Source organism: Astatotilapia calliptera, chromosome 1 (genome assembly GCF_900246225.1).
Source record: "Astatotilapia calliptera chromosome 1, fAstCal1.2, whole genome shotgun sequence".
NCBI classification, from domain to species: domain Eukaryota; kingdom Metazoa; phylum Chordata; class Actinopteri; order Cichliformes; family Cichlidae; genus Astatotilapia; species Astatotilapia calliptera.
Window position 1 is genome coordinate 30,824,626 of NC_039302.1, and position 24,503 is coordinate 30,849,128.

Here is a 24,503-nt window from a genome sequence, read left to right on the forward strand (position 1 = left end):
TTTAAATTATGTTCTTTCTTTTTTTCACAAAGTTAACACTTGCTGTTAGTTGGGTCTCTCATGGAGGGGGGGACCTGCTCTGTGCATCAAAATAATTTCCATTACAGGATCTTGATTGGTACAGTGACATTGTGTGCTTGGGATGGCATAGTGGTGAGGCAGGAGGGTCCTGGGTTTGAATCTGCCAGCTCACAGGAGCCTTTCTCTGTGGACTTTGCATGTTCATGCTTGTCTGTCTCCCCCGTAGCCTTGACTGGTGACATATCGCTGCTGACAAACCACTTCATTGCAACTTGTCTGGGTGTAGCCCACCTCTCACCCCCTGACAGCTAGGATAGGCTCCAATCCCTCTGTTACCCTGAATTGGATAAGCAGTTAAGAAAAAAAGATGATTAAGTGTATTGATTGATCAGTAATAACCCTCCTCCTGTTCATGTGTTGATTACTTCACTCACCTTGACAGTTTGGCGGTTATATCTATTCTAGATTGATTGCCATTTGGCAGAGAGGGGCATGATCCCAAGAAGTCAGTTCTCCTTGTTGTATCACATTCCAGCATTGTCAGATGTGCCATAACAATCGTGGCTACATGAGTTCAATTTTTAACCGAGCAGCTTACATGTTCGTTTTTTCTTAATACCGTCTTCTAATTAAAAGAGCATCAATATCGGGCCTTTGTTGTTTAAAACAGAATTTATATTTTGTTCTCATACCAGTATTACCATGGCTGCCAGCTTTCACAGAGTATCTTTTTACTTGTACACTTAATCAAACAAATTTCATCCTCAGTTGCATCCAACAACGTTAACATCACCCACTACAAACTAAAATATTCACTCATCTCTCTAACTGCCTCGCATTCTTGAATACCTCTCATATTAGTCACACACTGCTTTGTTTCAGAAAGACAAAAATGGCAACCTTATGAACCCTTCTGTGAATCATACCTGTTTTCATCTATCACTGTACAGTATTGCTCTAATAACACATTTTTGGAAGCCATGCGCTTATATTCTGAAATATACAAAAATGGCCTAAAAAACAACAATAGTGTCGATCAAATTAATTAAAGGCACTTGTAAATTATTTGTTGATTTCTGCAGGCCGGACCTCAAGCACTACATTGTGAGAGGGGAAACCTTTTATGGCAATCTTAGTTGAATAAGCAACTGGTCAATTTCAACCTGGAACAGCTTCATGTGTAAAAACCAACTTTGACTATTTTGGTAATTTCCTTAACTCCTGTAACCCACACAATATGGACTTGGGATTTGTAACTACAGGGCAACAGACATTAATGTCAGAATCATTTGTTGTAACTTTTGGTGATATTTGGTGAAAATTTAAAAGGTAATGACATATCCAGCAGCATTATCTGCACATTATTTTTAGTGCTAATTACAGAGTATTTGTAGAACTAAACTAATACATGGTAGAAATTTTATTTGGAGTCACACATGGCTCTGGCTCTAATGCTGCTGGTTTACATTCTGGAGCCCTTTAGCTCAACAAAGCTCACAAATCACTTAACTCGAGATTGACAAACAACATTTTTTTTCAATGAAAAAAAGAAATAACACATGAAAATGCTAAAAGACAGTTTATTAGCAGACACTCATCAGCCAGAAATAACCTCCTGAAAAATATCTTCCTGAAATACACCATTTGATTGGCAGTGTAAAATAAGGCAAAGGGCTTAAGATAATCTTTTTTTTTTCTTTTACAGATTTGCACCAACAATAAACTGTTATACATTCACTTGTTACTGTAGTTATGCTTTTGATCTGTCCGTATACCCACAAAACCAAGAAATCTTCTTTAGAAGGGGGGCAGGGACTGACAGAGTATTTACAAAAGTAATACTCATCATAATGCATTAGCTGTTTTGGCCAAAGATTGGCTACACCTACATAGATTTTGACCAGAACCTAAACAAAGGTTAGATTTTGGCATTGCAAAAGCCAACACTACACTGACAAAAGTTCATACAGTTACCATCACCAAAATTATTAAAGGTCTTAAAAAAGTATTATAGTGTATAGATTTGAATAATATGATTTCCCTCTTTTCTCTAGGCAAATACAACTTTTGTTACCATAAAATAAATTTCCAGTGAGCTGCAAAGGACATAACAGAGCTAAATAGTGACTACTATTTTATTGGAGATCACCCATAGGTTGTTCAGAGAATCGAATAAATCAAATCCATCTTTGCCGCCATTAAAATGACTTTTTCTTTAATCAAGGTGTTTAGTGTGTGTGGGTTGTGGGCTTTTGGTGTGTTATACACCATTTGTAACCACTTCTGATTGTGGCATGTTTACCATTTCACAGCTTAAAGATGAAACAGTAAACCAAGTTGATTTTAACTAAATGTAAATTTTTTGAATACTTGTCTGGGTTTTACGTTACGTTAAACTCAACATTTATTATATTTAATCTTTCCTTGTTTTTCTTTTTTTTAACTCAGATGAAAACCTAGAGTATTTAACCTCACAACTTTTTGTTCCACTGGTCTTGTATTTAAAATGTCTGAATGTCTAAAACATTTTTAAATATCTGATTGCTTAGGACCTAAAAACTGCTGTTTTTGGGGTTTTTCTTTTGCAGTTTTAACTAGTGCACATAATATATGTAGTCTGACCTGCATCATGTTGCATATTAAAAAGAAAGAAAGAAAAGAACAACATGACTTGCCAGTTGGGTTTTGTGTTGGGAATAGTAGTTTAGCCATGTTGCACAAAGGATACGATAGCTGCAGCCTTCTTGTGTATATATTTTTATGAAAAGATGTGCAGTGGGGTTAAAAACATCTAAACAGGTAGTTCAGTACTACACATATAAACACACAGCACGGGTATGCTATGGGTAAAAATGTCCTCAGCTTGGATGGCTAACTAGGTGGAATGCAGCTCATTTGTACAGGGTCTATTATCCCATTGAGCATCAAAATGAATCTGGGATAAATAATCAAAGAGCTAATTTCCAAAATTGTACATATCCATTTATATTAAACAAAATCTTACCCTAACTCCAAAGCACCAAAGAAGATCAATTCATCACTCAAACATAGCTATTTGCACTTTTTAAATGCTGCATCAATAGTTTGCAGTCATTTCAAATTTTTTTGAGACGTGTTGGTTTTCAGCTGGTGGATATTTTGTTTTGGAAAGAAACTCTTCAGTTACACAACACTCTACACTGATATTACTGAAAGAACAACAAATGACATCAAAAAGGAAGTAACCATCACCAAGAAGAACTGAATATATATATCTATATATATATATATTTATATTTTAGAAATACATAGAAAAATATATATTCATCTGAATGCCCATTATACAATTTTACACAGTAGAGTCAGAAAAAAGCCTATATGTTGGTATTGAATAGCTATGATATATACAGAGGGGATGGGTTGCTTTATAATATTATGAGGTGGTTAAAGTGGCAGATAAAGAAGTTTGTGCAAACTTGTTATCTGTTTCTTGCTGGAAAGTCCAAATTGTACATTACTGAAAAATGTCATATGTAATATGAAAAAAGTGTTTATCTGTTTTTGTTTTTAGCCTGTATTTTTTTTTTTTTTAATTTCCAATACCATCGACTGGTAAATCAGCAACACTAATAGATATTGAGAGATATTCATAGCAACACTTTATACCCTGTTTTTAGACACCCTATTGATGGAGGACCTACAGCACATGTATGTGTTAAGGAAAAGCACAAAATGACAAAGTTAGAAGTATAAAATGCTACAATAGGCGCACACAGCTTCCAAGTGGGCAGCACTTGACACATTTAAAGATTTATAGTATTTGTAGTGTTTCATTTAGTTATATTTAGTAAAGCCATTCACATCAAATATCTGTATTAGTATGCACTGATACATAGAGGTATATTGATGCCTAACTTGCCCTAGGTCAAACAGTAAATGCAAACATTTTAAATCATGAAAGGGTTTGACTGTGAACAATTTAAGAATACCAAGGACTCAAGCTACTACATTTATGAATATTGTTGTAAGTAAGATAAGGTATGTGCTTGAAATCTATGGTAAACTTGGTGCTTAAACCATAAACACACATTTACAAATGCTATTTGACCTAGAGTAAGGCATATTTTTTAAAGCCTGTTCAACAATAATAAATCTTTTTAGAAGCTTAATGTTTACAGTTTTAAATTTCTACCTCACCATCTGCTAGTAGTGAATAAACGCTTCGCATTTTAGGACAATTTAGAGTATTTAATACAACAGCACACAAACTGTCTACAAATCAATATAATCTGCTAAAAAAAATGTAATTAAAGTGTTTTTGAGTGAAATTTGGTCTCTCTGATCTCTCTGCTAAGACGCAAAGACCTATTTGAGCATGTGAGTAAAGACTGGTATGGTAAAATTACAGTTATGGTAAAAATGTAGTGGAATGTGACTGTGAAAATGTGACGTGAAGCAGTCACGTAATTCTTAAGTCAGTATAAATCTTTAAAAGGCTTAGAATAGTTAAACATCAGATAGTCCATATAGTAGAAGTCATATACTCGCTGTCTCTCCAAAGCGCTGACCTGTGAAAAGTAATTTTCTGTGATCTGCATAGAGGTCCGCTTGTCACTTGGGTTCCTGTCTTTAAAACTGGGCAATGTGAGGTTAGGTGGTGCCCCTGCCAATCGCAAGAGAAAGTTAGACTCTTCTTCCATGTTCTCAAACTTGCCGATAAAGTCGTAATCTATGAGGCAAGGGTTGCACAGCTGATTTGCCTGCTCCCAGTGGATGTCCATTCCTACGGGCCGGTGGACATCCAGCAGGTATTGGACAAATTCTTTAAATGTGACCCCATTTCCTGTCTTCAGGGCTGCTTTTGATGGGTTCACCCTGTATTTGGAAATGATGGGTTTCCCAAACAGGGAGTGGTAGTAGTTGTTGGGATTTTCAAACTTGTCCCGGTAAGCTGACACCATTCTCTCCAAGGGCTCACGGACAAATATGACTTTGGTGTAGGTTTGCAGACGGTGCATGATTCCCTGTTGGTCAAAGCTATCAAGCTTCTTGAGATGCTGCCCGTAGTGGACTGTGTCATGCTTAATACTCTGAGTGTTGGAGGCCTTACCCGCCAGCACCATCAGGGTTCTCTTCCAGTTGGAGCATCCTGCCTTGGGGACCTGGCAGTATAGCAACTTGTACTTGTCCTCCACAAAGATGCTTTTCACATGATGACGTGTGATGGTCTTTGAAATGCTGCTTTTGTACTTAGCACAGATTTCCTTCATCAGTTGCTGGCGTGCTTCCAGGATACCGGAGAGCTTTTGCCAGCTCTCTGGAGAAAAAAAGCCCGATGTAATGGAGGAGGACATTGGGGATGAAGAGGAAATTGAAGATGAGGATGAGACTGAGGATGAGGAAGATGAGGAAATGGTATTTTTGGTGTGTCGAATTGGAGGACTTGTTTTTAGCAGTTTGCGTTGTCTTTTCGTGACATGAAGGGAACCTATGTCCTGCTCCTGAGACCCTGGGGAGGCTGTTTTTCTGCTCTTCTCAAAATGTGGGAACTGCATTGGAGGGATCGCGCTGGACAGGATGTTTTCTGTAACTTGGAGGTCCTGGAAACTATCAGATTTGCCTCTCTCGCGGTCCCGAGTGGAAAGTGTCTGTAAAACAATGACAAAACAGGTTAGAGTTGATAGCTGCAGACCTCTTTAGACTAAACAAACAAGGACAGTTTCAGGTGGCTATGCAAAGAAGAACCATTAATATAAATATTTTTTTTATTAATATGGTATATATTATAACTTGTGTCAGAAATGTACCCCAGATTTTTTATTCTTCAACTAGCCACTTGATGGTGCTGTTTCACTACAGCTTAAAGGTCTAACTTTGGTACACACAAATGTCACACACTGCCCAATGCCATCTATGACCTATCAATAAACTGAGCTGTAATGCCATATAAATGTCTTATAAACACTTAATGAGGAATCCAAATTAGAATCATCTACTGCCTGATTACTATCAGATGATGCCCAAGGCCATCACGCATTCTGACATTTTATTTCAATTAAATGCTGTAATGGCATCATAAAGCCAATGGACTGGATGTATAATTTTAATTTTACAACAGACAAGGTGATGAGACCACCATGAATCTTGGTTCATCCCTCTCCAGACGTAAATGGTCATGTTCATTCATCTGGAGGGAGGAAAGGATGGGGGGGAAGGTCCTTGTGTGTTTAAGGTGAGTGCAAGGCAGATATTGGTACACATTCTTCAGGGTTTACACCGGTGTGAGTCTCTCTCTGGTGCTGATGATCACAGCAGAGAGACAGAGAGAGCAAACAGGGGTCAGCTGAAAGAACATAGTAGGAACTACCTGACCATTGTAGTTCATAGTATGAAAACAGTTTTGTACATTTTCTAAGCTACAGATCTATATTTAAAGTGGATCCTTACATGTTTTGTTCATCAAAGAGTGAAGCCCTAGACCACGTATTGTTTTGAATGTCCATATGCATACAATGTAATATTCATAGCAGGTTGTCATTAAAAATAGATGATGTATCTTTATTTATGATATAATTTATTTTATCTATGATCCAAACTGAAAAAAGTGATTATTCTGGCTAATTATCTAAGTGTTTGCACTTCCTTTTTCATTCCCAGCCATCTCATGTTGCTGAAATTTATGGAAAAACGTTAAATCTTGATGATCAGTCTTGCTCTTTTATCTTAACTTTCCCTTTTGTGTATTTTGTTTTAGCAATTTAATTGGTTGTTAATGTCTTTTTTCTTTTTAAAAACTTTCTCATTACTTGATTAAAACTGGCTTTTAAGTGATATATTCTTCTTTTTTTTAGCACTTCACCATCTCTTTTGCTAATTTTAAGTGAACTCTATTCTTTTTGTTATGTATGTTTATTCCTGATATTATTTGTGCTAATGATGAAAAATATAGCACATTAAAGCCTCAACTCAAATCCTCATTGCCTTTTATAATGATGTTTAAAACATTTAGAACACATTTTGTTGTTTACTCAAACTTTTCAAAGGTTTTAATTTTGCTTTATATGTTCAGATGAGAAAAATTCCATTTACTTTAATTCTAACTTGTTTTTGTGCAAGTTACTGGCTAATAAAAACGAGTTGAAGTCAAAATATGAAGTGATGTGGAATCACAGGGAGGGATAATCATAAGTAATAATTTCTGTAGTTAATAAAATTCAAAACCCCTAATAATTAAAAGAAATGAATGAATATGACTGTTTTTCCTTGTTAATGACCTAAAACACAGCCACATATTTATTTATATATTACACTACATCTACATAATCTACATTATGACTAATAATATACAAATAATTGTATTGTTCCTGCCCATATTGATTGCATCAATTAAAAATTCACAACATAGATGGGGAAAATGCATGTGAACAAATGTGGAGGTGTAGGTTACAGAAACCTTAAGCTTATAAAAGGTATGTATGTAAAAGAGTGTGCTAACTGCCCCTTCTCCTCTGTGCCCAGAGCTACCAAACAAAATTTTGTTGTGTGAACACAAAATGGCAATAATCTTCTTATGAGTTTGCAAGATGCATCTGCAGTTTTTAGGCAGAGTCAGGAAAACCATTATGTATTTGTTTTAACTGCTTGTTAATGCAAATACCTAAGCAGACAAACACTTGGAAACAACTCCTTGCATGTTGGCACGACTAAGACAAAGTGCTGAAGTTTAAATCTAGCAACAGAATTGGGAAGAAGATTTAGGAGACTTTGAACATGGAATGATTGTTGGACCCAGTCAGACTGGTTGGAGTATTTTAGAAACAACTGATCTGCTGGGATTTTCCCACATAACCATCTCTAGGGTTTAGAGAGAATGATCTGAAAAAGAGAAAATCTCCAGTGAGCAGCAGTGCTCTGAGAGAAAATGCCTTGTTAAAGTCACAGGTCAAAGGAGAAAGACGAGACTGCTTCAAGCTGATAGGAAGGCAGTATTAATTCAAATAACTACCTATTACATCCAATGTATTCAGAGGAGTGTATCTGAACACACATTTATCCTTGAATTAAATGTGCTACAACAGCAGCAGAAGACTACACTGGTCTCACCAAAATTTGACAATAGAAGATTGGAAAAACATTGCCTGCTTTAATGAGTCTCGGTTTCTACTGTGACATTCAGATGGCAGGATAGGAATTTGGCATAAATAACATAAAAGCATGGATCCAGCCTGCCTCTTAATAATGGTTCAGGCTAGAGTTGGTGGTATAATGGTGTGGGGGGTATTATGTTCTGGCCCTATTAGTACCAACTGAACATCGCTTAAATGCCGCAGCCTGAATGTTGTCTCTAACCATATCTGTCCCTTTATGACCACAGTGTACCCATCTTCTGATGGCTGCTTCCGGGCAGGATAACCCATCATGATACAAAGCTCAAATAATCTCAAAATGGTTTTTTGACCATGACAGTGAGCTTACTGTACTCAAATGGCCTCCACAGTCACCAGATCTTAACCCCTGGGATATGGTGGAACGGGAGGTGAAGCCAAGAAATCTGCAGCTACTGTGTGATGTCATGCCAGTATGGACTAAAATCTCTGCGGAATGTTTCCAACACTGTGTTGAATCTATGCGTTGAAGAATTAGGGGAGTTCTGAAGGCCAAAGGTGTACCAATTAACATCTGTGTTCATGTCTCTAAAATACATATATCATTGAACAGACAGAGTTGATAGTAGGATAGCATAGAGGAAGCTGCTGAGCTCCAACAGTAACCATCTCCTCTCATCTAAAGATTGAAAAGAAGAACCTTTGCCCTTGACGCCTCTGCTGGGAAAATGTTTTGAGGACTTATGAAACAGCTGAATTATTTGGGAATGCTAGGCAGCACTGTGTCTGAACCTTTGGAAGCATCATTCCAAAGGTGATGCACAGTTAAGAGAGCATTACATTATGCTTTTCTGCCTCTGGGCCTGGGCATTTTGGCATCGTCACAGCGAAAATGAACTCCCACATTTAAAACAATATATTAAAGGATACTGTCATGATGCCAGGCGATGCAAGCGTAAGCGTAAAATGACCCCAAACATTAAAGTAAATCTACCGAATAACTTCAAACAGAGCAACCAACAGAAAGAAAATCCACCTTTTGGAGTGGCCCCATCAGGGACCTTAATCCAACTGAGAAGCTGTGGAATCAAAAGAAAACAGTTCATGCCAAAAAAATATGGCTGAATAGAAGCAGTTATTTAAGGAAGATTGGTCCAAAATGGCTTCTGAACAATATGCAGGTCTGATCTTGCAGTTATAGAACGGACCTCCTGTTTGATGACTCAAAACAAGATTTCTCCAGGTATTAAATCAAAGGGTTCAATTATTGTTGTTATTGTTATTTTTAAATATTGTGAATATTTAATGTTAAATAAAGGAAATCATATTTGTATGTTACTATATAAGCTTAAGCCCATGTGGATGTATTTGTGACTTGGATAAAGAACACAATGTATACTTTTTACACCTGAAAAACACTGAAAATAGTAAAACAAAAAGAATAAATGCAAAAAAAAAATTTTGCTGTGGGAGAACAGAGGAAAAAAAACTCCAGGTGTGATAATACCCCGAGGAAACTGGCCTGGTGCAACTGGGATCGTTTACTCACTAAACTCAGCTTCAGTCTGACTGGCTGAATGCACAGTGTGAGGTCAGCCTTTCTACACAGATGCTATCAGACACGCTGAGAGGTACAAGGCTGACAATCACTTTTTTTTTTTTGCAATAGATAACAGGTGGGAGCAACCTGTGTGTATGTGTTTTGGGAGAAATGGAGTAAACACATACCTCTCTGGATTGCCGTGGAGTACTTCCAAGCTTCACGCCTGGAGAGAGAAGAGAAAAAAGACAAGAAAATCAGTGCTTAGGCAAACAACATGTATTTTTGTCCTCATAGAAGAAGCTGGGAACCTCAAATACACCTCAGACAACCTCCAATAATTTAGTGCTTCTGTTCAGTTAGCACATCTTCTTTCATCCCGAGCAAACTAACACTGCTTTTCTGGTGCAAAGAGGTAGGATAGGTAATATTATCTGAGTAATGAGTTGCCACCAAGCATGAATAGCTGGTAAATGAGCTGTGCTCCCTGTGATAAGCCCTTTTCAGTGAAATGTGGTGAAAAAAACCCTAAACAAATAAAACTGAACTTTAACTAAAAATGAGAGATCCAAAAAAACAACAAAGCGAAGTAACAAAAAGTTTTTTTTTAAAAAGAGGCCAATTACAAACCAAAAGAGAGAATGACACACAAACTGAAAGATACATGTTGTTGAAATTTTAGAAATCAACAGGAGACTGATGGAGACATATAGACTGGTTATGTGGCAGCCCTGGTGACAGGTGGATGTGTATTGGCAGATGTGCAGCAGCAGGACAGACGATGTGCTTAGTGGTCTGTCTCCGGCTGGACATCTCTTTTTCCTTAGGTACCCCACCCCTCACCTCACTCCCTTTCCCACCCCTCCCATCTGATATGTAATCAGGCTGACAGCTCTGAATGGGGCTGCATGGCTGCTGATGGGGTGAGCGAAGACACCTCTGCCTGAGTGGCTTGTCACTTCCAATATGAGGATGGAAGTGATAGGAACCTGCATTGGGTGGGGGGGGGGGGGGGGGGGGGGGGTGCTGAAGATGCAGGCCACAACCTTTCCTAAGTGATGAGATGTGCAGAGCCCTATCTCACACATCTCACACTTAAACACGCCTCAGTGGGGATAGAATAAAACATGTTGCCTAGATGCAGTGTTGTTTTAGATTAGTATGCGCTAGAGAGCTCTCTGTTGCTGTCTGGCTCTGTGTGTTGAATCTTTGTCTTCATTCTTCTGAATGAGACACTGGAGGAAAAGGCTAAGGAGGAAAAAGAAGAGCGGCAGACTAGGGAAGCGGCATGTGACATTTCCTGATTGTGTTTGGGTGCTGCCAAAACATTTGATCGCTTAACACTAAAAAGAGCAGGATGGGCATCTTGAATTTCACTTTATATTGAAACGCGAACATATAAATATTTATCATAACACACGCAAATATTATTGTCAGGCAGACACATCCTAGCACAAAAATAGTAACGGTCTGTGAGAGTCTGTTGTTCTAAAGTGAGCCCCTGGTAGCACCAAGCATCTTGTCAAGACACATGCGTGGTTATCGATCTTGAAAACCCCATCAAGGGAGTAATTGAAATCTCCAAAGGTTTAATTGGTTTCTTCTAGGAGGTGTTTTGTCTGGCTGTTGATACATATTTGTCCAAGCTTGTGATACGATGACTATATCACCTTCCTGCTTCGTCCTGCACACTCAGTCTGAGAGAAAATGTTAAACATTTTAGTGAATCATTAACAGAACTGTGAGGCGATAAGATAAGATATGGGAAATCCTTATGATACATAATTGTGACACTAACAACATTTTTAATATTGCTCCTTTATTTATATAATTTGTTATGCAAATGCAAAGGCTGGAGAAACAGGAAAAAAGAAGTGAAACAAGGCATTTAAGCCTAATGCCTTGAAATGAGCATGAAGGATAATTTGTTGTCATGTTCAGCACTTGTGAGTTGTTAAAATTGATTTGAAAATGACTCTGACATGGCTTGATTTGATTAAAATGCTGTTGCAAAGAGGGTTTGAATTTCAGTGCTGAAAATGCAATTCTCTCAAGTTGGGAGTCAAAATTACATTTCAAGAGGAAAAACATTTTTCCATGACAGCGTATAACAGAAACAAGTAATATGACATTGTAAACAGGATTTCAGGAGGCTTTGTAAACATCATTTATCTTTGTAGTATGTATTTGGTTGTGCTGTTTGATTGTAATTTCACACTCAGTAAATTCTACTCAGTATAACTAAGCTATTGATTTCAACTCCTGTGCAGTGAAACAGTAATGATTGATAATTGTGATACATTTACCCTTTCAGATTCACATATAGATATAAAAGCTACAGTTAATGTCTATCCTTTTTTTATCTCCCAGAAGTTATATTAATAATCTGATGAAGCCAGAGGTCAAAACTGTATCCAGATTTGTTAATGTACACTGCGTCATTCACAAAAGGGACTTGCTACAGCAGTACCACATGTAGGTACCACATGCCGCCTCCCTAGTCAACCAATAAAGTTAAGGTTGTTTTTACACCTAGATATTAAATGTCACTTTCTGGTAGTTCTCCTTTTGAAGCTCTAAAGGTTTCCAGTAAGCAAGTCTACATGCAAGATATGGCATTTATAGCAGAGATCAAAAGAAGTCATGTGTTAAGCTTTGCTTTGATTTTCAGGTATCTGACTGTAATTTTTTTTGATGATAGAGAACTATTAAATAGCACAATCTCCTTTTGAGTCTTGTCCTCTGTTGCCCTCTAAAATAACCTTGAGCTGCCACCACTTTTTCACAGACATAGACATGAATATTCATGCAGACAACCCAGCATTACTGCATAAGCAAAGGCCACATCATTAGCAGATCCATTATCATCCTTCCCTCTCACATATCCTTACGCAACTCTCTAACAGAGACATACATCAAAGATTATCTTTTTCCCTGTCACTGCCACCGAGGAGGAGCAAAGGACAAAAACAATGCGAAATAATGAGCTTTTTAAGTGAAGGACTGTGGCCCTATGTTCTGGAAGAACTTGTTAAATGCCTGTTTTTAACTAGTGAAGGGCCAGGAGGGTTCTAAAAGCCAGACAAGGCGTGTCCTTCTCCAGCCTACAATTCAGACTAGTGATGCTGCGCCACTATAAACCTTTCATTAGTCATTCAGCACACTAAGGCACTGTGACCCCAACCAGCTGCACTCCTCTCTCTCTCCCAACAAACCACCCACACCTGCACTCTGCACACACGCTCCTCCTCCACTTGACTCTGTGTGGGAATACAAGGCTCTGGTATGCTGGAAAGACGCTTGAGAATGGTGGTATTAGGCTTTGAGCTCTGGTCCATTGATGTTTTAACTTGTTGTGGTAAGAGATAAAACGATGTTTTAAAATCCTCCAGGACTGGGCCAGAGAGAGCAGCTGCTTGGGGGGAGGAGGAGGTGATGGGTGAGCAATCAGTGAAGCGAGATTAAAGATGTGCTTGCAGAGACTCTCTAAAGACCAAACACAGACCATCTAGAATTTGTGTGCCTTGTCTTCTGAAGATTAGCTTGTGAGAGGAAGCCACACAAAGCACAGGTTTGGCGAAAAATGAATCAGTAACAGATTTCTAATCCAACCATTGACAACATACTGTAAATGAAGAAAACACACACACACACACACACACACACACACACACACACACACACACACACACACACACACACACACACACACACTAGACAAATGATTTCCTCTAGTTTAGTGATACAAACCACATTCTCTTTTAATGACAACATCTAAAAACTCTTCAGTATGAGTCCTACAGGAGGACATGATTACACAGCCTATCTGAAAAACTGATTTGAAACTATATTATCATGCCTTTATATAGAAATCAAGGAAATGTGGTGGACAATGACACACCAGTGATATAAAGATCCCAGAAAAATAAACAAGAAGCAAAGGGTATGTGTGTGTGGGAAGCACACTACTAATGTTGACAACTGGTCTGAAGCTTTGACATGTTTGACTTAAAAATAAATAAAAATACATAAATAAATACAAATAAAACCAACAAAAAACATGTCATTTCACCTCATAAAACAAATAAAACAAAGGAAGTGCCAGAGCATCTTCTTCTGTTGGACTCAACAATTGATAGCCAGTCTCCTAGGCTTTTATTGTAGCTGTTTTTATTTTTTCTTTATATGTGTTTGAAGTTTTCATTACTGTGAAAATCTGACGAGCTGGTGACTTCAGTTTACCCGATTGAGCATTGCGTGGGTAGCATGGTAATAGCATTTTAAACTCCCTTTCCTCCAATTTTAACCTTTGAAATATAAAGCCAGTCAAAATGTGGAACATTGTCTCAACATGTAGGTCAAGGGACAGAGGATAAAAATGTTTTACAGTGCCAAATGAAGTGGGACACTATAAAAACAACATAGACTCACATATTGTACGTCATGGTCTGTGTCTTAACTGCTAAACTAAAAAGACTCCACATGAAAGCAGTAGGACTAAAAACAATGAGGATAAATTCTCTATTTCCAACAACTTTAAACAGTTTGTTTTTATAAAAAAAATCCCAAAACAAAACAAAAAGGAATCTTTAAGACTGACAGGACTGATGATTTGATTTATATCGTTATATAGAGAAATATTGACTGAAGTGAAAAATGATCATGATAAGATTTTTTCCCATAATGCCCAGTTCTGGGTCCAGGTCACAGAGGCAGCTGTCTAAGCAGAAACACACAGACCTTTCTCTCCTCAGCTAACAGCTCTAAATCTTATACAAGCCAACAGAGATGACGCGCCGTGTCCCTGAAGCCACTATAGGCAGCTGAAGGTCAAATAGTGAGGGGACCCGCCTTCAACTGCTGAATGATCGACAAAGCTCCTCCTTTGGGTGGTGGGCCCACAGGAGGGTATACATAGACTTTACCTCCCCCAAGGACCCCCGAAAAACAACACAATCATGAACACAACACAATCGTGTTTAACATAATAAGGAAAGCCTTTGTGAAACAGATTTATTGGAGACAGTGCCACTGTTCTACTGGTCCACCAATAATGGCACATAATATATGTGTAGTGGTCTAAAAGAATGTCTCAACAGATAAAAACAGAAGATGCCATTCTTTTGGATGAAAATATCTGTCAAGTTGCTTCCTATTGTTTGTTTTTTTTGCTGCAGTTTTGCAGGGTCGTATCTTCTTTTGTATTACATTATTTGGCACTTCACTTATTTTCTTTGTGTCCTAATTGTCCTATTTTAGCCTTTATTGTTTGTACTTTGTTTCCAGTGTAGGATAATTACAAGATTCAGGGTCTGTAATTTTTGCTTTGACTTTTCTCAACTTTGCTGGAAGTCCTTCTCTTCAAAAGGTTATCGAAAGCTGTGATTTGTTAAAGTTGCTTGATTGACACTTGTTGATATTACCGTGATGCTGATAATAATGCCATGATCTTCTGACTTCCTTGGCCATTTTAACTGCTCTTCAAAGGGCTCATACAAGGGTTTACAGAGTTAGTGGCATTCATCAATTACATGTTGTTTAACATGCCACATGAAGGCTTCCCTTCCACAACTGACCAAAATCAAGGTCAGCTTCTGTGAGGCCTTTTATATCATCAGGAATGTGCTCTCTCAACTGAAATTCGAATGAAAATGATGGCACTCCCTCCAAGTCATGTTAAATCATTGTGCCATTCATGTACCATAAATAACACATGGTTTAGCTCTTAACTGTCAGTGGCAGAATACAGACTCAGCATACAAAGTCTCAATCCACATTCAGTGAGATGAAACCCAAGCTCCACTATGATGTGAGGTTGCGGTGCTACGCTGACATCTTTGTGCTATTTTAATGGCACTTTCTGCTCTGAGACAGTGCGCCTGCACAGCTTGTGTACTTTTGCATTGATCATATTGCCCCAGCATGAGTTTATGACTGGGTTAAAAATGCCACTCTGGGAAGTAGCAAGTTGTATTAAGAGTATATTTTTTGATTCTAAATTCCAGTTCGATTTTTATTGATTATTTGAAAGCTGGAACTAAAGGCTGTAATTTACTTTATGCTATTAAAATTATTTTGAGGTGTCAACGGAGGAGCCTTTTTACTCTAAACTGATACACTGTTTAGCACTTTAGGAGTAAATCTGCTCATACAGATCCCAAATAATATCATACTGAATTTAATGATAAAGAGAAGCTGTCTCTGTGGGGCAGTGGTAATATATATAAATATGATATGCTTCAGTCTCCAGCTTCTTTTTCTGTACAATCTTCAGATTCTTTTCTCATGCTGTTAACTCAGGCACAGAACACAGCAGGAGGGGAAATAATGAACTAGGAAGATGGGAAGCTGCTGAACGGGGATATCAAATATAGCACTGATTACCGTCGTGACAATTCTTTTTGACAACATTATATTCTGAGAGTCGATCGTACTTAGGGTGCTTTCAAGGTTAGAAGATACAAAAGCTTCCTAGGGCAGATTTCCATGGAAACAGAGAGCCAGTGAGCTGTGTGTGGGGGTGTGGTGGGAGGTGGCTTGTTTTAATACCGTGTAGAGAAAAGGGCCTGGCAGCTTGCATGAGGAGGGATGTGTAAACAAATGCTACCTGTCAGCTGCACGCTCAGGGTTAAGTGAATTATCTGGGCCGAGACAAGCTGCAAAGCGGCTTTAATTGGCACATATCTTATTTAGATGCTGCAGAGCTCTTGAACTATAGGCACAGTGCACACACTGCAGTACTCTCTTTATGAACTCCCTTGCCAATGGCAATAGGATGCCTATGGGATACAAACATAGTAAGGAGAGATGTTGTCAAGCTTTTTTTTAGAATTCTGAAATTTCTCTAAAATTTCCATGAAGTCCTTCTTTGTGCCGTACTGAAAGTAAACAGGAATGGTTAGATAAAAAAAAAGGATTCCTGTGATGATTGTTACAAGACAACCTTAATACAGGACTTCACCATATCCTCTATATAAGATATTTGGACAATGAGAAAATGTGCAGTTTTTCCTCTGCAAACGACCAGAGTAGATTTTAACTAAAAAAGGAAGAATATGATTGAAGTGTAGACTTTTAGCTTTCATTCAATTAGTTAAAAAAATTGCATTAACTGTTTGGAAATTACAGACATTGCAATACATAATTCCTCAATTTCAGAGGCTCAGAAGTATTTATAAATGTAAGGATTCTTTACTATACTTGGTAGAAAATCATTTGCAGTCAATGACTGCTTAAAGTCTAGAACCAAAGTACATGTCCAAATGCTGAATTTTCTCACCTGGGATGCTCTGCCGGGTCTTTAGAGCTGTGACCTTCAGTTGCTGCTTGTTCTCTGCCAAAACACAAGTTTTGTCTTCAATAACTGGCCATTGAAGAATATTCTATTTTGCTGTGTTGAAAAACTCTTGGGTTGCTTTTGCTGTTTGCTTTGGGTCATTATCTTTCCCTGTAGAGGTCATTTTAATTAAATGGTTTACGGGCACTGACCTGACTTTTAAGCATAGCCCACAATTTTCAATAGTGTTAAGGTTTGGCGCTTGGAAAGGCCATTCCAGAACTCCAAAACCAGCTTTGATGTGTTTGAGTCATTGTAATGTGTCAGCTAGCTGTTGAGTCTGACCATAAGATTTTCCTCCAGAAGGCATTTGGCTTGTCCATGTGGACAGCTGCAAATTCCAGCTAAGCTTGAGGGTCTCGACTTTGGAGCAGGGTTTGTTTTTCTTGGTTGGCACCCTCTCAGTCCACGGCAATGTAAAACTTTTTTTTTTTTTTTTAGAAGAAAATACCCTCTTTCCCATATGAGACCTCATATGAGTTACTTAGTTTTACATTCATTAGAACCTTAAAATGATTTTAAGGCTTCATTATTTTTCCCCCACAACTTATTTAATACAGCATGAAGTTCTTCTTGCAAATTTAAGTCGACTGTAAAAGCCAAATTCTAAACTAAAATTCTACCATGTGTGGAGATGACTCCAACGGCGCACCTTCTGTTACAAATATTTAGAATATGCAGATGACACAGGGAGTCCTCATTAACTCTGTTGTGGCCTATCAGGAAATCAATTATGGGTTTTCTTTCCTTCCCGTACCTCATAGTCATGGAAACAAAGGAAATGCTGATCAGCTCCTCTTCTACAAACTTGTGTTCTATCATTCACATCACAAATTCACCTTAAAAAATGACCTCATTTACAGCAATCTGAAATAACCTCATTAACATCAACAAACCCTGCCAATATTGGGATTAAATCATCTGTAAACAAAGTACAGCCCTAAATCCTGTATAGCATAAAGTCAGACATTGTGTAAAGTAAATGTATTTGCTTATTTGCTGAGGTTAGAATCACAAGCAGAAACAAATTCCTAAAATTTGACACACAATTGACCAAGACTTGCTCTTCCCACTCATATTTGTTGGGATATAACATCTTCTGCCCTTTGTGGAAAGCATGCACAATTTTCACTTCACTCTTCTACTCTGCCTCCTGCTTATAAAGGACAATCACGTACAGAAGGACCTGCATCAGCAAAAGCTTTATTTCCCTTATCCCCACTTCACGTTACATTCAAATAAATAAATACACAGCAAACAAGATCTCCAAAACATTTTAGAACTTGCATATTCAGCTAGTTTGGGCACATCACTTAAACATGGGAGAAGATATTGTTTCCGTACACTGTTGGACCATGGACAGCTCCTGGTGCTGAAACAGAGGCTTGCTTTCCCTGAGAGGAAACTTTACCTGAATAGGAAACTATTAGCTAAAATTGGAACTGGATATACAGACAGACAAACTGTGTTGCCCTCAGTTTTCATGATCCACCATATTTTTTTCCTTCCTGATGGCTCTTAATAAAAAAGAGATGATGGCTTCGACTGCTTGCTTCAAACAAATACAAAGTACTCAGACCATAATTGCGTACCCTTAGTGGCATATTTTTTATTTTTACAAACTCATTTACAGCTTTGTGCACTAGCTCTTAGAGGGATTAGATCACACGCTTGATGACCCCTTTTAAGTTTTTCCACCCATATTTTTCATTTCTTCTAGATTAAAGTCAAAGCGTAATCCTTTTATCACGACCTGTTGGTACACTAGTGGCGTGCTGAGGTGCTGTGATCAGATGCTGCTATGTCTTCGTTAAGTCTCTGTGCTCCCCTGTTCACCTCTATTTGCAGTGAGATTGGGAACTGGAATTGGCCCTGTCACTGTTTACGCTGGCCTCTCATTTGAGTTAGCTTCACGTTCTCTTACACACCCCTTGTTTTGCTGTCAGAGCACTACTGATTACAGCTGGGACTGATGAGTCCAGACATGTGAGTAAAGCACAGGGACCTTGGCTGAATACTAAGTGAATATTTTGGAGGCTGCCTCAACATATTGGTAGATCAGCAACTTTGGTATTTGCCCTGCGCCTACAGTTTATGTCCATACATCATACCATCATGAAAAAGGATAAAACAATAAATCCTGAACCAAGTGCAATCATTATAATCCCACTAAGATCTTGCCCTGATAATTTATGCCTTATTACACTAAAAGACATTAAAACTTCAAAAAAAATTGTAATAACAACAAATGCATTAAATGCAACTAAAACTAAAAATTAGAGGATAATATTGTAATGCAGTGTTTGATTTGTATGCTGTAGTCAGACAAAGGATTCATGCAGAGAAAATCCACAGATTTAAAAAATTACACAGCCACTCTGGCCAATATTATTTCTTTTCTAAAATAACTTTAGCTCTATTGAACTAGATTAGTTTCACTATGACACATAATTGTAACTATTTCCAAATAGTTACAATCTCAGAAAATTATGATCAGGGGCAAACTTTAGCTGCTAACATTTTTAGCATAGTTCAGCAGTGAACTGTTGGGACTTCACTTTTTAGTGATCTTGTAGTTGCGATTGTTTTGTCCAAGACAACCCACGGGCTAAAGATTACATCACAACCTTGTAAGGCTGGTCAGCATGCAGTAATTTAAATGAAATCACAGAGTTGTAAGACCATTTCTTTTGAATTACATATCGTGCTGCTAACAATGACCTTTATCTCTCCCCACTACTTCAGAGAAACATGTAATTGGAGTTGGGAAGGCAGCTTAAGAGTCTGGACACTAAAGTGTAAACAGCTCAGATTGATTAGCTGTCATAAAAAAACATGCATTATGAGGTGGGAATAGCAGGAGCGTCACCTGGGTTTATGCCTCCAGGAAACCTTATTTCTCCATCAGTCATTCTTAAGCCATCCATTCTTAAAGGTGAGTCTACCAGCTCACCTTTGGGCTTCAGTCACTCCACAAATAAGAACATTCCAGGCCTTCACAGGATCTCCTGATTAGCTTCAAGCGCTTTCTTGTTTTCCTGTTATTGGCTTCAGTTTTCCACTGCATCCCTTCCATTAGTATTCTTTCCCCTGCAGATGCTGATCCTTTATTCTGCCCTCCCCTAAGTGTTTTATCTCCTATCGTCCATTGACTCCCCTCCCTTCCTCTTTAGTGCATCACCTCTAGCTTCCAGACTCCAACCTATAATTTCCTCTTTCGCCTCTCTATGCCATTTGTGCTGCACTCCAGCTACATTCGTGATAACCGGTAAAAAAGGAAAATAGCACCAAACAATAAACAGAACTACAGACCTACAACTTTTGTATAGCTAGAGCTACAACTGTTACAGCAGCAGATTTCTCACTTTGTTCAGTCCTGCACAGATAATGAAAATAAAAGTTCCCTTCGTAAATGCATTTATTCCACAGAGACCTGTAGTCTCACAGTGCTGTGTGTGGTTGGGCTCTGACAGGCAGTGAGGTGTGTGTGAACATCTGAGCAGAGCAGCACTTACTCAGCCCCTCACAGCTCTGTGCTAATGAGAGGTGTATATGTGTGTATGTGAATGCTGCAAAGGGCTGTCACATTGACTGACTGACACTCCTTTATGCCTGAAATAACTCTTACACACGTCAGGTGGATGTTGCCCCAAGGTCCCCGGAGCTGAGATGTCATTTAAGAAACGCAGCCTACATACTGCCGACTACCAACCCACTGCTGTGCCTATTGAGGAGAAAACAAAACAAGAACTAAAGCGGCACTGCTGGGGCAAATTCTAAGACTAGATAAGACCAAAAATTGCTGAAAATGTGGAGCTAATCTGTCATTGCTTATGCAATTTCTTTTTCTTTTTTTGTTTTTTAACACCAAAACACTGAAATGACTGATACACTGCTTCAGGATGTTTTGCATGCCACACTTAGGTTTGTGTTCTCCAGTGCAGGGATCCAAACTAGCATTATGTTCACATCATCTGTCTAAGCCTCTGCTCTTTGCTCTGTACTGCCTACTGCACCAATAAGCAGAAGCAATACAAAAAATCTTCCTGTCATGAATCTGACACCTAGCAGCTGACTGTAAAACATTGCCGAGTAAACCACTATGGAGTATGAATTCAGTTTGCAAGCATTTTATATTTTATTTCTTTCTTTTGCTTTCCATGCAAAGCACCAGGCCAGGTATTCAAATATACAGTGTTGCTCTGACAATCTGCTGAAAACCATAGCAAAACATCTTCGATCCAACAGTACACTCCTGGTCTCAGACTGAGTCTGCCTGATTACCTGGTTTCAGCATTTAAAATACTCATTGAGCCCCAAGCCCTCCCTCGTTCTGCTATCTCAGACTCCTTTCTTCTCCCTGTCAGGGAAAATGCCAGAGAGGTGCAGTGAGAGCCGTGCTCCGCTCCCAGTGCTGGTAATTTGACAGCGAGCAGAGAGGGTGCAGAATAATTGGAATAGCATTTGCGTGTCAATGTGACACTGACGAAAAGAGCTCAACATTTAACGTCAGAGGAAAAACGGAAAGTCAGAGATTTCTGGAATAGATTTCACAAGTTGTCTAGAAGTAGTGGGTTAATCAGACAAACTAGACAACTGGCCTTTTGTCAGAGCTGTTTGTGTCTGATGCTCTGAGAGAACAGACTGGAGCAACAGCAAATGATGATTCTGGCCAAACAGTGGGTCTTGTGAACAACAAGCCAATTCTGGCCAGAGTTGGGAATTGGTGATGGTTTTAATTGGACTCAACTCAGTGGGACAGATGCATTGAGAGACGGTTGGATGACATGACTGGCAGCTTTCATGGAGTGATATTTTTCCGAGTGATGTGTCACATAAATTTCAGCAACAATGGTGCTTTCGTACAATTTAGACAATAGAGGCTGGCAAGTTGAAGAGACATAATAATTTTTCTGAGCCTACTTTGTGTTCCACTTCCTGTAAGAAAAGTCTACATTAAAAGCTCATTGCGTAACTTATCATCAAGAGGAAGACAAAACTTTACGACTACAGGTTACAGCCTATAGGATGGTGCTGGCTTTCCAGTGAAGACAACTTTTTGTCCCTCTTGTCATACTGGCCGCTGCTGCCAGTCTTGGAACTGTGGGACAGCAGTGTAATGAGCAGGATTACCAAGGGAGACTGGCAGGAATAGTACGGTATCAAAGGAAATCCAGTCAGTGAGGGATATTCAGACAGCAGTCCCATTCTTTTATTCATTGCCTGTGTGCCCAGAATGACTCAGCTCACTCTCCTGCTGTCAAACCCTGTCATTATCCATTAGTGTGTTTCTGTCTCGCCAGGGACCGCCCACTGCTACCGCTGGCATGCACAAGAAGGTGAATTAATGTTTGTGTGTGCGTGTGTATACGTTATGATCAGGTGCACATATAGAGTATGGTGTGTAGTCGTTTGTGCTTGTTCACTCTGTGTACACACCTGAGGTTAGAGTTTGCCCTCGAGACTGCTGGTAGTGGGCAGGTTTTCTGCTACGATTGTTGTAACACCGAGACTTTGATAAGCGGTATCAAAGCCTTCATTAAGGCTATTCAGTGAGATGGAAAAGATAGATACCCTGCATGTGTGTGTGTTTATTTTTTTTTTTACAATGCCATGCATAACTTCTATATTTAGCATTTCTGCCTTTACATGAAGGAAAGTGTTGTTAAGTAGATCCTGACTAAGTGCTCTGACAAGAGGTGCAGCTATCCCACCTTAGCTTTGTCTAAATTGGATGGGTAGGAGTCAGAGAAAAAAAAAACAATCAACCAAATTAAAAACTAAAGAAAACAAAGCAAAAAATTGAAAACAAATATAACAAAACAACTATTAAGTTATTACAACACAAAACAAGATTTTGTGTTGTTATAACTTAATAAATTTTTTGTCCATTTTAAGTTATGTTCTTAGAATGGAAGATAATTTCTAGGTCCCATAGAATTTGTCCTTAGCAATCAAAGTTTTTCTATCTGTATGATGGACATCGTGTCACCTGTCTACCTTAGGAAGTTTGGTACAGTTCCTGCATCCATTTCTATATAACTAAGTGTATGTATAATCTACCCTAATTGGCAAGGTGGAAATCTGTGCAAGCTCTATCACAACAACCTTTATTAAATTGCAGATGGTTCTTAAATTTCATAACATGTAGGTAGAGTATATCCAACTTTTATGTTGCCCTGTTTGCGACCCTCTGTAAGCCACTTTTTAAAACATGTTTGCAAGTTATTTAAATGTCCAGTGCCACTATTGCTGGGAGTGCTGAGGCATGCTGTATCATTGTATGTAATATACACGGAGGCAAATTTCTGCAAGGCCAGATTGCTTAAATTGTTCAGGTGCTGTACAATCAAAAAGTTCAGTAGCAGAAAAAAAAAATGCAATTTCGTTTCATCTTGCTGTACAGGAAAAAAACTGATTCATCGAGAAATGCACTCATGAGAATTGCAATTCTGTCAAGTTGCAATTTCATGTACTCATGTGAAACTTCAGTTTGTGTTGTGACTATGTGATGTAAGGGTGTGTGTGTTCATTTGTGTTTGTGTGTGTGTGTGAGAGAGATAAAAAGGCTAAGGAGGCTGGGCCTTAGGCGTTCCTCCTCTCCTCTCTGCTGTGTTCCCTAAGGAGGGCAGGCAACGGGCCAGAGCTGGCAGGCAGGTAGAGATCCAGATAAGACGGACAGAAAGAGAGAAGGGGATGTGTGCATCAGTGCGTGTGTGTGCACGTGTAAGTCAAGGTGGGAGGGCAAACCTATATCTTGTCAGAGAGAGAAAAAAAAAAGAGTAAAATCTGATGAGGGAAAGTCAGGAAGAAAGAAAAGTAATGGAGGACAAAAACCGACACACGCAAACACACACATACATGAAGGCACACACATAGAGAACTGAGACAGATATGATAGAAAAAAGCAAAAAAAAAAAAGTCTTGACAGGTAACAGAGGATCAAGGAAAAGAGAGCGATGGAGTGAGGCTGAGATGTAATAGAGAAAGGGACAGAGACAGAGTGATGGAGTCAAAGGGTGAGAGACAAAAGGGAAAGAAAGTGAAGAAAGAAACTAGCAGAGAAAGAGAGCATAACTGAAATGGAGTGAGGGAGTTTCATGTCAGTAGTGAATTCTTTCAGGCCTTCTGTATCCAGCTAAGCGGAAAGTCAGCTTTTGCCATCTGTAACACACAACCTCAACGCAACACCAGTGATGGTGTGATGAAAAGTAGAGCTATATGAGTAAGTACATTTATTTTGATAACTCCAAATCTCTCATCTAATAGCTACTGGCTGATTACAGTCAGAAATAAAGTGGAGGGTATATTAAATTCCTGCACCCTGACTGTGAGGAGTGAACAATTACACACCATCATTGGAAACTATGATACCTATACACTGAACCAGCAGTTTTGGCATATTTCAAACTGGGCTGAATAAAAGAAGGAAATTCAATCCAACAAATAATGCCGCTAATTACTTTACATTAAGTACAGTTACTGAAGTGGTGAAATGCTTTGTACACACACACACACACAC

General features: G+C 38.7%; 1 protein-coding gene across 4 annotated transcripts in view; it reads right to left on the reverse strand.

Moving 5' to 3' along the window:
* Positions 1-2,560: 2,560 nt before the first annotated feature.
* The window catches only part of chst8 (carbohydrate (N-acetylgalactosamine 4-0) sulfotransferase 8), a 179,793-nt gene continuing 157,850 nt past the window's right edge, over positions 2,561-24,503 (reverse strand). For 3 of the 4 annotated variants that reach the window (XM_026174159.1, XM_026174177.1, XM_026174169.1), the window contains exons 3-5: positions 16,925-16,978; positions 9,834-9,871; positions 2,561-5,648 (exon numbers count right to left, since the gene is read on the reverse strand). In XM_026174159.1, coding sequence (XP_026029944.1) covers positions 4,476-5,648; positions 9,834-9,871; positions 16,925-16,978 — 1,265 coding nt within the window. In that variant the 3' untranslated portion in view covers positions 2,561-4,475. The remainder of the gene's footprint in view (positions 5,649-9,833; positions 9,872-16,924; positions 16,979-24,503) is intronic. The other variant, XM_026174185.1, reaches the window with a different exon arrangement.